This window comes from Perca fluviatilis, chromosome 7, assembly GCF_010015445.1.
Source record: "Perca fluviatilis chromosome 7, GENO_Pfluv_1.0, whole genome shotgun sequence".
NCBI classification, from domain to species: domain Eukaryota; kingdom Metazoa; phylum Chordata; class Actinopteri; order Perciformes; family Percidae; genus Perca; species Perca fluviatilis.
Genome location: NC_053118.1, coordinates 37113393 through 37126053, shown reverse-complemented (window position 1 = coordinate 37126053; position 12661 = coordinate 37113393). Strand labels below are relative to the sequence as shown.

General features: G+C 44.5%; 1 protein-coding gene across 1 annotated transcript in view; it reads left to right on the top strand.

Moving 5' to 3' along the window:
* The window catches only part of LOC120562574 (collagen alpha-6(VI) chain-like), a 146306-nt gene that overhangs the window by 109076 nt on the left and 24569 nt on the right, over window positions 1–12661 (top strand). The window contains 9 exon segments of the mRNA XM_039806349.1: window positions 6541–6603; window positions 8038–8100; window positions 8195–8245; window positions 8824–8859; window positions 8979–9041; window positions 9126–9188; window positions 10441–10476; window positions 12384–12420; window positions 12645–12656. Coding sequence (XP_039662283.1) covers window positions 6541–6603; window positions 8038–8100; window positions 8195–8245; window positions 8824–8859; window positions 8979–9041; window positions 9126–9188; window positions 10441–10476; window positions 12384–12420; window positions 12645–12656 — 424 coding nt within the window.

The following is a 12661-nucleotide window of genomic DNA, read 5'->3' as shown; positions in this document are numbered from 1 at the left end:
CTCTTGTCTCCTTTCCTCTCCTTTGTTTCCTCTCCTTCTCTCCTCTCTTGTCTCCTCTCCCTCTCCTTCGCTCCTTTCCTCCTCTCTACTCTTTTCTCCTCTCTCTCTCCTCTCCTCTATGGTCTCCTCTCCTTGTCTCCTCTCCTTCTCTCCTCTCTTGTCTCCCCTCCCTCTCCTTCTCTCCTCTCATATCTCCTCTCTTCTCCTTGTCTCTTCTGCTTCTCTCCTCTCTTGTCTCCTCTCCTCTCCTTCTCTTCCCTCTTTTCTCCTCTCCTTCTCTCCTCTTTTGTCTCCTCTCCCTCTCCTTCTCTCCTCTCTTGTCTCCCCTCCCTCTCCTTCTCTCCTCTCATATCTCCTCTCTTCTCCTTGTCTCTTCTGCTTCTCTCCTCTCTTGTCTCCTCTCCTCTCCTTCTCTTCCCTCTTTTCTCCTCTCCTTCTCTCCTCTTTTGTCTCCTCTCCCTCTCCTTCTCTCCTCTCTTGTGTCCTCTCCTCTCTTGTCTCCTCTCCTCTCCTTTCCGTTTCCGGTGAGTGTGAGCGTGAGTGGTGGTGGCGGAGGTGCGAGTGGCGCAGAGTTTCAAACTGTTTCTGTCCCTGTTTTTCGGATTTTCTGACTGTATCTTCAATCTGTCTTTTGTTGCATGATCAGGTAAGTTTCTTAAACTTTTTTGTGGAGTGTCTGCTGAGGAATCAGGTTTTCGGTCGAGTGTCTTTTTTTCGGGAGGAATGGCGTCCTTTGAGACGCCACCTCCGACTCTTCGGCAGGGCGTGAGGATAGCCCCCCCGGAGAGTAATGTTACCGTGGAGGAGGTGCTGTTGGCGGTTGGGGAACAGGTAGGCTATGACAACCTATCTTTTGCATCCAGAATGAACAAAGCAGTGGTGGTGTTTCTGAAGGATGAGCAGCTTGTGCATCAGCTGATTGAGAGCGGTGTGTTTATCAGAGACAGCTTTGTGCAGGTTTCTCCTTTATCGGTTCCCTCCACCCGAATCATCGTACCTGGTGTTCCTCCGTTCATATCGGACGAGTTGTTGGGGAATGAACTTCAGAGGTTTGGAAAGTTTGCAAGTGGATTTAAAACTGTGACTTTAGGATGTAAAGATCCCAAACTGCGCAGTCAAAATGTGCAGTCTCTGAGGCGGCAGGTGTTCATGTTCCTGGACTCGCCCCAACACAGACGCTGGAGGAGTCCTTCAGAGTGAAGCATGGTCACGGCTCTTATATGGTGTATGCAAGCTCTGGACAGTTGAAATATTTTGAGTGTGGGGATGTGGGACACAAGCGTTTTGCATGTCCCCACAGACAGCAGGCGCCGACTGATGGCGAAGCTGCGGTGCCTGAAACCCCGGTCGCGGATGAGGCTGGCGGCCCGGGGTCGGACGATGTCGTGCCCGGAGACGGGTCCGATGTAGCTGGAGCAGCTGATGCTGGGGGCGTGGCGGCAGATCGCGGCGTTGCAGATGCAGCCGCCGGTGAAGCGGTTGAGAAATGTGAGGAAGGTGATGTGGAGAAGCAGAGCCAGTCTGAGCAGCAGCAGGTTCCCACGCCAGTAGAGAGTAATTCTGAGTGTGTAGGTGCTAAAGCGCAGTCACAGTCAGGGATTACTGGGGAAGTAGCTTCCACAAGTATCAAAAGAGATCACACTGGGATCACCACTGGTGAACAGGGTGGAGGCCTATTCAGTAGTCAGGCATCATGTGCTAGTGAAGAAATGGAGTATGATTCACAGTCTGATACGGTATCTATTGGAGAAATTAATCTGAGCACAGATCTGTATTCATTAGAGGAAATTTTCTGAATGAGACATTTAAAAGATCTGTGAAACTGACTGATTAATTCAAGGACACAGAAAAAATGTATCAAGTCTGTTGCTGTACTGAAAAGACTGGTGAATTTTGATCTGTTAAACATTATCGCCTCAAAAAGCACATTACAACTTTAAGAAAGGAAAAAGGCTGTAGAACTTCAAAGAGAATAAGAACTTCCAATGATAATGACACTTAAACTTTATTCCTCTTTATATTATTCTCTGCTTGTCTCAACTTGTCTGTTTCTTTTTTTCTGACTTTTCTATGAGGAGCCTTAAAGTGATGGTTCGGAGTAATCTCACCCTAGGGTCCTTTGCACCATGACCTCGAGCCAAACACCCCCCCAGAAGCTTTTTTCACCTGGGTCTAACATTGGGAGAGTTATCGTAGAGTAGCGTAGGATATGATGGTTGAATTCGTTTGTACTTACAAACTTTCCAATCCATTGTTTTATGAGTACATAACCTATTTGTACTACTTGTAGACCTTTGTAATCATTTTGGGCATTATTAGTCATTTACAAGATACAAACGTGGGTCCATTAGCCCCTGCGCTAAGCTATTCAGCTGATAACGCTACTCTAGCTTCTTAAAATTCTTAATATCAATGGTGGGAGAGACAGGCATAAGATGGCTTTAATTTCTGAGGTTTCTAGTCAGAAAAGGATTGATGTGCTGTTTTTGCAGGAAACACATTCTGATCCAGCAGTTGAGACAGATTGGGGTTTATGGTTGGAGAGTCCTCATGCTCTTAGCCATGGCACTAATGTTAGCGCAGGAGTTGCTGTCCTGATTAATGCAGCAGCGAATTCAACCATCATATCCTCCACCGAAGTGGTAAAGGGACGACTGCTGGTTGTTAGGGCAGAGATAGAGAGTTCTGTGTTTTGTTTTGTTAATGTATATGCCCCTAATCAGGGAGCAGATAGAGTGATTTTTTTCACTCATTTAAAAAATTTATTAAATAAGTACCATCAGGATCAGCTGATTGTTGGTGGCGATTTTAACTGTACTCCTGATTTCACTGTGGACAGGATAGGCGAGGAACCTCACCCACATTCAGCTCAGAGTTTGAACAGCACCATTAACCAGCTGGATTTGGTAGATACATGGAGGGTGAAACATCCACAATCCCGACAGTACACTAGGGTGGGGGTCATTAATAATAGGGTTAGTGCAGCCAGACTCGACAGGATTTATATTTCACTAAACCTTAGCTCTAGACTGGTCCACAGTAGAATAACCACTGTTGGCTTCACGGATCATCACTTTGTTTTTATAGATTTGATTATCTCGCCAAGTGAGAGGATTAAGTCCTATTGGTATTTTAATAACAAACTTTTACAAGACAGCAAGTTCTGTGAAACTTTTGAGCACTTTTGGAAGTGCTGGAAAAATAGAAAAACAGATATTAAGTCTTTGACGCAGTGGTAGGACGTTGGCAAAGCACAAGTTTGGGTTTTTTGTCAACAATACACCTCACATTCCACTGCTAAGATTAATGTAGAGGTCATGAAACTTGAAGCCTACAACAGAAGTATTGAGGAGGTTTTAAATAAGGACTCTGACCCTTCTTTTGGGCAGGTGTTGCAAAAGAAAAAACTGGAATTGAGCTCTTTCCTGAATGAGAGAGTGAAGGGAGCCCTTGTCAGGTGTCGTTTCCTCCAGTTAAAGGACATGCCCCAAGCTCCTTTTTTAATCTGGAGAGATCTGTGGCACAGAGGAAGCAAATGACATGCCTTCAGCTTCCAGGAGGTAGAGTAACCACCAGTCCTGGGGAGATGAGGAGCCATGCAATGGTTTTCTATGCCGACCTCTTTGGGGCCCAACAGTGCAGCATGGAGTGTCGTGAGGAGCTACTGGAGGGTCTTCCTCAGCTCAGTCTGGACGAGAAAGCTGCTTTGAACTGTGAGCTAACTCTGGAGGAGCTGAAAGCTGCAGTCAACAAGATGGCTACAGGAAAGGCACCGGTGATAGATGGTCTCTCCACAGATTTTTATAAACAGTTCTGGAATACCATTGGACCAGACCTTCATGAGGTTTTTCTGGAGGGGAGTAGAACAGGATTTCTTCCTGTTTCTTGTCAGCGAGCAGTGTTGTCATTGCTGCCCAAAAAAGATGATCTGGCGTTACTTAAGAACTGGCGCCCAGTTTCCCTCCTCTGTACGGATTATAAGGTACTTTCCAGAGCATTATCAAACCGATTGAAGGTTGTCCTGGAACTAATTATACACTCAGACCAAACCTATTGTGTTCCAGATAGATCGATCATGGACAATATTTTCTGTGTTCGGGATATTCTTGATGTGTGTAAAATGTTTGATGTTGATGTTGGTATTGTCTCTTTGGACCAGGAAAAAGCTTTCGATAAGGTGGATCACTCTTATTTGTTTTCTTCACTTAAAGCATTTGGTTTTGGTGATGGGTTTCTGTCTTGGGTTGGTTTGTTGTACAGTGGTGCACAGTGTTTGGTGAAGACGGGGGCAGGGCTGTATCGGCCCGTTCCTGTGCATAGGGGGATAAGACAGGGTTGCCCTATTTCGGGACAGCTATATACCTTAGCAATCGAGCCTTTACTGTGCAGGATGAGGGCTCGACTTAGTGGTCTTCTCCTGCCTGGGTCCTTGAGCGTTGAGCGTCCTCTTGTTGTTTCAGCTTATGCAGATGATGTCAATATTTTTGTCCGCAGCCAGAAAGATGTTCAGTGTTTACAGGATGCTCTATCCCTGTATGAGAGGGCCACATCTGCATCGATGAACTGGGCTAAGAGTGAGGCCATGTTAGTAGGGCAGTGGAGAGATGAAGCCGTGCCCAGTCTGCCAGGGGGACTTGAGTGGGGGAAGGAAGGGTTAAAAGTTTTGCGAGTGTTTTGGGGTTCTGAGGGTTTTGTTAAAAAGAACTGGGAGGAAGTGAAGGAGAAGGTGTGCGCTCGGTTGTCTAGATGGACATGGTTGCTACCCCAGCTGTCGTATAGGGGAAGAGTTCTGGTTGCCAATAACTTGGTTGCCTCGACCCTTTGGCATAAGCTTATTGCCATCGTGCCACCAAGAGGCCTGATGGAGGACGTTCAGAGAACCATCGTGGATTTCTTTTGGTCGGGGCGGCCCTGGGTTCGGGCAACAGTTCTCTACTTGCCTGTAGCTGAAGAGGGGCAGGGGCTGGTGGATATTCAATCAAAAATTGCCTCATTTAGAATCCAGACTGCTCAAAAACTGTTATACAAGTGTGGGCCCAGCTGGCTAGACACAGCCCGACTGCTGCTGAGGAGAGCTGGGCCTTTGGGATACAATAAGCAGCTTTTCCTCTTAAGAACTGAGGATATGGACCTTAATGGGTTGACATCGTTCTACAACTCTGTGCTGCAGGCGTGGCAGGTACTCCAATATTCTCGGGATGTAAAAGAAACTCCAGGAATGTGGCGTTGTTTTTCAACAACTTCCTGAGGACTCGGACATTGCAGTCAGCCAGCCTGAGGGCCAGTCTCAGGGAGGCTGGGTGTACTAAATTGGGTCACTTGATGAAGATGACTGCCATCTCTGTTGACGTGCTCAGAGTGAGGAGCAACTTCACCTCCAGTAGGCTGATCAACAGGGTGGTGAAAGAAGTTTGTGCTGCCCTGGAGCAACCTCAGCGAACTCTGGTAGAGAATGGGACGCTGTGCGAGCAGTGGAGTGAGGGATGGGAGTACAGTTTCCCCTCTCTGACCATTACCCCATCTGTTGGGGAATGGCAGGAGGAGGCAGGCCAGCTACTGTCTTTCTCCACCCCTTAATTGGACAAATTTCAAGATGCAGGGAAGAAAGAGTTATATTATACCCACATAAAGGTCCTGAATATGCATTTTGTGGCTAAGATGAAGGAGTCAAGGTGGATTGAGTTTTTTGGTCCTGATGTTTCCCCGAAAGGCAGTTGGCGTTCCCTGTACAAGCTGCCCATTGAAAAGCGGGCAGCAGACCTCCAATGGAGGATTGTGCATGGGGCTATAGCTACGAACAGATACAGAGCGCACATCGATCCCGAGCTAGGGGATGGATGTATTTTTTGTTTTCAGCTGGAAACACTAGCACATTTGTTTGTCCAATGTCCTCGGTTGGCAGATTTGTTAGAAATTCATAAGAGGTGGATTCAGGGTTTTGGAGAGGTTTTTTCTAGCACAAAGCACAAAAAGACAAAAATTGGCCATCTAGCTAACACGCAGGAACCGGGCTCAGGGAGCTGGAAGTGTGGAGCCAGTACCGCTGCTGGAAAGACTGGTCAAGGCCCGATTGAGGGTGGAACATTCTTACTACCAGATGATGGACAATTTGCTGGTTTTTAGTCGTTTGTGGGCTGTAAGGGGAGTGTTATGCTCTGTGGGGGAGGATGGGGAGTTGGTGGTTAGTTTTTGATTGGAATTTATAGTATTTGGTTTCAAATTTTGTTTAGTTTTGTCTTGGTTTGTGTATGTTGATTTTCTGTGATTGTGAATCTTATCTGAAAATGGTCCAATAAAGGGACTTTGAAAACCAAACCTCTCCTCTCTTGTCTTGTCTCCTCTCCTTCTCTCCTCTCTTGTCTCCTCCCCTTCTCTCTTTCTCTCCTCTCTTGTCTCCTCTCCTTCTCTCCTCTTTTGTCTCCTCGCTTGTCTTCTCTCCTCTCTTTCTCCTCTCCTCTCTTGTCTTCCCTCCTTCTCTCCTCTCTTGTCTCCTCTCCTTCTCTCCTCTCTTGTCTCCTCTGACTCTTGGTTTTTCTGCAGGGTGGACCGGGACCAGCTGGAGACCCGGGACAACCTGGACGTCGCGGTGCTAACAGACAGAAGGTGTGTGACCTCATCTTGTGTTGGATTATAACTTTTAACAGGGTTTCTGCAGGGTCTAAAAAAGTCTAAAATGTAATCATCTAAATGTCAGGCCGTGAAGTATTGTGTTCTAGGTCTTGACAGGCTTATTGAAATGTTTTCTTTTATTCCGCTGTTTTTCTTTTGCTCGTCCAAATATAATTTGCTCTATATGTACAGATCATTATCACTATGTCGCTTTTTTTCAATTTGAATACATTAATTCACTTTGCAAGTACTCAGCATTTCGTTGTACTGTTATGATTTTTGCTGCCAGTTCACCTCCTGGTCACTGCCAAGGTGCTCTTGAGCAACCGCTCAGGGTGCCTGTTCAGCAGTCACAGCCCACTCACTCTGACATTTCTCCATTAGTGCATGTAAAGGAACGTGTGTGTGTGTGTGTGTGTGTGTGTGTGTGTAATAACAACATAGTGTAAATTGTAATTTCCCCAGTAGGGATCAATAAATAGTCTAAGTCTCTCTAGTTTACTGGCGTGGCTGCTGCCAGTATATTACTGTAAATTTACGATTAAAAAAAGGGATTACAATTTTTTTTTTAAAAAGCCTTTAAAACATCCAAAAGTGTGGAGGACAACGAGTTGGTCCAGACTCTGGCCCATTAGCCTGGTCCTACCAGACTCTGGTACATGCCAGAACCAATCGCTAACGTTTGGTCGTGATGTCGGCTTAGCATCGCTAGCGTTAGCCTTAGCATCGCTAGCATTAGCCTTAGCCAACTCCTTCACCACTAACGGAGCGAGCTGGAAAATCAAACTGTTCCCGAACCCCGTGGGGAGGAGGGCCAAAACATCATGGCCACCAACACAACTCAGCAAAGATTGGTCTTGCTCGGGCTTTACCTTCTAGAAACTAGCACACGACCTCAACGTCATCGTTCTCAGCCACTCCCTCTGTTCGCTGATTGGACCGGTAAAGATTTGGCTGGAGAAAACCCCAAGAATATACCGCAAACCCAGATGGAGTACTGAAGGAAAATGAAAATTGAGCGGAAGTACGTAGGAGGGCGGAACCAGGCTAGATTTCAGCTGTTTTTGTCCTTTTGTCCAACATTCATCACTTTTTTTTTACATTTTGTTACACTTATTTCTGCTGGGGGTTTTAAGCTTTCTTTTTTGTTTTGGCACTTTGATTTGATGTTTTTGTCGCTTTTTGTGTTTTTGACACTTTCTTTCATTGTTTTTAGCACTTTTTTCACCACGCCTTCACCAGAGTTTTTTGTTATCATCTTCAACTTTTCTTTACTCATTTGGACTGCCAGCGCCCCTAGCATTTGCCTGTACTTACTGCCTATGCACCGGGCCGGCCCCTGCATCAAACAATCATGTTCGGATAGTTTCACGAGTAAACAAGTAAAATGTGTGTTTTCTAAAACTGCTGTTGTCGCTGTTGTTGAAGGGCCAACCAGGAGACCCGGGTGTTAAGGGGAGTACGGGACCAGTGGGACCGATAGGACCGCCGGTGAGGAGCTGAACAATAGCTGGTTACTGTGTAATTAAACTGTGTTTATGGTTCACTCAGTGACTCTGACTGTCTGTGTGTGTGTGTGTTTCAGGGTCAGGATGGCCAAGACGGTTATGGAACTAAAGGATCCAAAGGTGTTAAGGTAGAACTGACCATTACCGACTCATCAAGATCAGGAAATGTTTCAAAGAGAACGTGAGCGCGGCCTTGTTTGAATGTTGTGTAAATGTTAGTTTAATGTGTGTAGACAGCTGATGCTCCAGCTGCTGCCTTTAACCTCTGCATGAGAAGAGGAGGGGATTAAAATCAGGCCGCTGGGATAGCGCTTCTCAAAGTCCAGAGCCAAGGCCTTTGAGAACCGCTACGCGATGCCCTTTGTCCCAAAAAAATCTTTTCCCCACAGACATGGAGAAAGAGACGTTTGTAAATCAGCGGAGACATTCTTATGAGCAGCAAAATCCCCTCAAAATGACTCGTTTCACTGTCAGAATTGGATCCATTCGGCTCGATAACATTTAGAAAGTCTAGAATCTGCTTTGTTGCCTAAACAGGTTGAATGAGGATACGGTTCTATGTTATATACCTGACACTTGTTTCTGTTTTGTTCTAATAAAATAAAAAGTAAGATCTGGTTAATGGAAAGCGCTTACTATCTGACATTTTATAAAAATCCCTCTGCTGTCAGAGTGAGATTATGATTCCTTTTCCTTCTCTTTACAGGGAGATCCTGGTTTCCCTGGTTACCCTGGTCTAGACGTGAGTCCATCTATTTTCTGAGAATTGATATCTAAATAATACTGAACGCTACAGCCCAAAAACGGGAAAAAGAGGTAGCCCGTTGGAGTCCAAACTGTTGAGCCGTGTTGTGTTTTCAGGGTGAGGACGGTGTGAAAGGAACCAAAGGATACCCCGGACGTAAAGGGAACTATGGCCGAGGGGTGAGACACAACATCCCTGCTCTTTATTTCCAATAGTTTTTGCTTCATCTGTGACTTAATTCATTTCTGGTCTGATCGTTCCAGGGGAACTCAGGGCGGCCGGGAAAGCCAGGCGAGGCTGGAGAACCGGGATATGACGGACACAGGGTGAGAAGACATTCACGGCCCTATTTAACAATCTTATCTTATGGACATAGGGCCCTATCTGGCACCCGACGCGGCACAGTGTCTTTGCTAGTTTAAGACCGACGCCCACGTCGTTTAAATAGCAAATACACCTGCACCCATCTGTACGCCCAAGGGCATTCTGGTCTTACAGGGAGGTGTGTTCAGGTGCATTCTGGGAGTATTGTTATCTTGAGGCAGCGGGAAGTGATCGCGCCATTGACCAACAAAAACCTGGTCTAAAGTCAATAACTAGAGTTTGGTATCGAAATGCGGTGCCAATAGGGCACCGGTGCCGACGTAAACGGTAGTAACGAGACCTAATAAGAACGAAAATTTTGGTGCCTCATTTCGGTGCTTGACTTTACACTACACTCGACAGCAGGTAACGTTAGCCTACCTTTAGCTAGCAGCTGGATTAAACGCAGTTAAAATGCTGACAGCTAACGTTAAACAGTGTAAAGTGTGACTGTATTTCACTGGAGAGGATTCCAACAGCGGGACGTAACAGTCTGCTCTGCAGCGCAGCATCTGCCGTTGTCGGAATTAAACAACACAGACGGTGCGTTCACTTGAAACTGGTAGCCTCGTGGTGCATTCAAAGTTATTGTAAAACTAGTGCAGTGCCCGTTTGGAACGGGCAATTGCTTGGCCTTTTGTATTGCTGCTTGTAGAATTCATCAAAACCAAATTGTATCCCATAATGGTACACGTGAACTGTCCACATGCTGAAAACGCGACTTGTCGCATACGTGACTTCACTCCCTGAGACGCAAGAAGAAAGCAAAATGATATATTTTTACTAAGGAAAATGACACAAATAGTAACGCACAGTGACTTGGATAAGTAACTTTAATCTGATTACTGGTTTGGAAATAGTAACACGTAGTAACAAATGTTCCAACTCAAACTTTATGACAAAGTAGAAGAGAGGGTAACTAAAAAATGTAAGCTAATTACAGATAGAAACCGCTGCCTCTCGGGTCAGTTAATTATTGCAATCAGATTTTATTTATTTTTTAAATAACAGCCTCTACTTTCAATATGAACGTAAATTATCATATGGTACTGTCCCTTATGTGTTCATACATTGTAAATAAAGATCAAATATAACAGTTTACTTGAGTCTTTTGCCCAACCGAGCAAGCAGAATGAAAACTCAATGGTTATCATAATCTCAGTATGAAATAATAACGATACATGTTTACTAATATTCCTCCTTTCCTCCCTCCAGGGTGCCAAAGGTCCACCTGGAACCCCAGCCATGAGTGTAAGTCAGTAGTGGAATGTAACTAAGTACATTTATTCAAGTATTGTACTGACGTACAAATCTGAGGTACTTGTACTTGAGTATTTCCATGTTCTGCTCCTTTCTACTTCTACTCCTCTACATCTCAGAGGTACATATTGTACTTTTTACTCCACTACATTTTTCTGACAGTTTTAGTTTCTTTCCAGATGACAGTTTTTCCTCCTCCCCTTCCTGTCCAGTGAAAACCACATATCTCCAGATGTGTTGACGTTGAGTGTTTTGTGATAAACTGAAGGACATTCTCCTCCTTCTTAAAGCTAAATAAAGTCTTTAAAAAGCCTCTCGGATAAGCTGAAAAATGCAAGCTTTAAAAAAGTCAAAAATGATTTCAAGAAAAAAAGGTGTAATATAAAAAACACTGACAGGGAACATTTAACTGCAACATACAGACTTTTACTGCACTAAGGGTTTAAATGCAGGTATTTTACTTGTAGTGGAGTATTTTCACTGTATGTTTTAGTACTTTTACTGTAGTAACGGGTTTGAATACTACCTTAAAGGTCCCATGGCATGAAAATTTGTCCCCCAATTGGCTAGAAATGGCGATAGGTGTAAACCGAGCCCTGGGTATCCTGCTCTGCCTTTGAGAAAATGAAAGCTCAGATGAGCCGTTTTGGATTCTGCTTGTTATGAGGTCATAACAAGCAAGGTTACCTCCCCTTTCTCTGCTTTGCCCGCCCAGAGAATTTGGCCCACCCATAAGAGAGAGACATCATGGCTTTCAAACGAGAAAAGTGGCAGTTGGTCAAGGCTACACCCCCACCCTCCACCTTGCCCCTCCCCTCTCTCCTCCTCAATAGCTTCAGACACAGAAATGGCACATACTAAGGAAAGCTCATTGTAGGACTGGCTCTAGTGGCTGTAGTTCTGCACCAAAGCTGCATTTCGGGAAAAAGACTTCAGATACAGTATTAGGGGACCACTAAGGTCTATATAAAAGAGACTTCAGATACAGTATTAGGGGACCACTAAGGTCTATATAAAAGAGACTTCAGATACAGTATTAGGGGACCACTAAGGTCTATATAAAAGAGACTTCAGATACAGTATTAGGGGACCACTAAGGTCTAGATAAAAGACTTCAGATACAGTATTAGGGGACCACTAAGGTCTATATAAAAGAGACTTCAGATACAGTATTAGGGGACCACTAAGGTCTATATAAAAGAGACTTCAGATACAGTATTAGGGGACCACTAAGGTCTATATAAAAGAGACTTCAGATACAGTATTAGGGGACCACTAAGGTCTATATAAAAGAGACTTCAGATACAGTATTAGGGGACCACTAAGGTCTATATAAAAGAGACTTCAGATACAGTATTAGGGGACCACTAAGGTCTAGATAAAAGACTTTAGATACAGTATTAGGGGACCACTAAGGTCTATATAAAAGAGACTTCAGATACAGTATTAGGGGACCACTAAGGCCTATATAAAAGAGACTTCAGATACAGTATTAGGGGACCACTAAGGTCTATATAAAAGCATCCAAAGAGCACCATGTCATAGGACCTTTAAACAACATTAAAGGTGCACTATGAGTTCCTGCATGACGTCTGTTGTTCTGTTGACATTCCAAGTAAATTTCAAACAAAACAGAGCAAGCTCGCCCCTCCCCCAACCATCTTGTTGGTGATTGGCTGGAACGTGGTCTGTTGTATTTTGGTGCACAGCCTGTGCCCCTAGTGTTTGTTTGACGTTTACGACCCGTGTTGTCTCCCGAGACCGGGCTTTTTCACGGTGTGTTCAGGAGAGATTCCGACGATTTGAGACCATGCGCTCAAACCATGCAGGAACTCATAGTGCACCTTTAAGGGAAATATTAAATATATTTACACACAACATATGTTCTGTTATCTCAGGAGTGCCAGATGATCAGCTACATCAGAGACAACTGTGGTGAGTGTTTATTTTTAATTGTCATATTTGGGCTACAATATGAATATAACTTTGTAAAGGTTTCATATTGCTAAATTAAAGTTCTATTCAAAAAATACTAAATACACCTTTATAATGTCCTTGTTTTATTATTACAAAACAAATGTGTAATAACTTTCAACGAAATAAAGTGCAGAATGTACTGCTGCTATAACTCAGACAATATTTGTTTCTCCTCCACGCAGCATGTTGCCAAGGTACG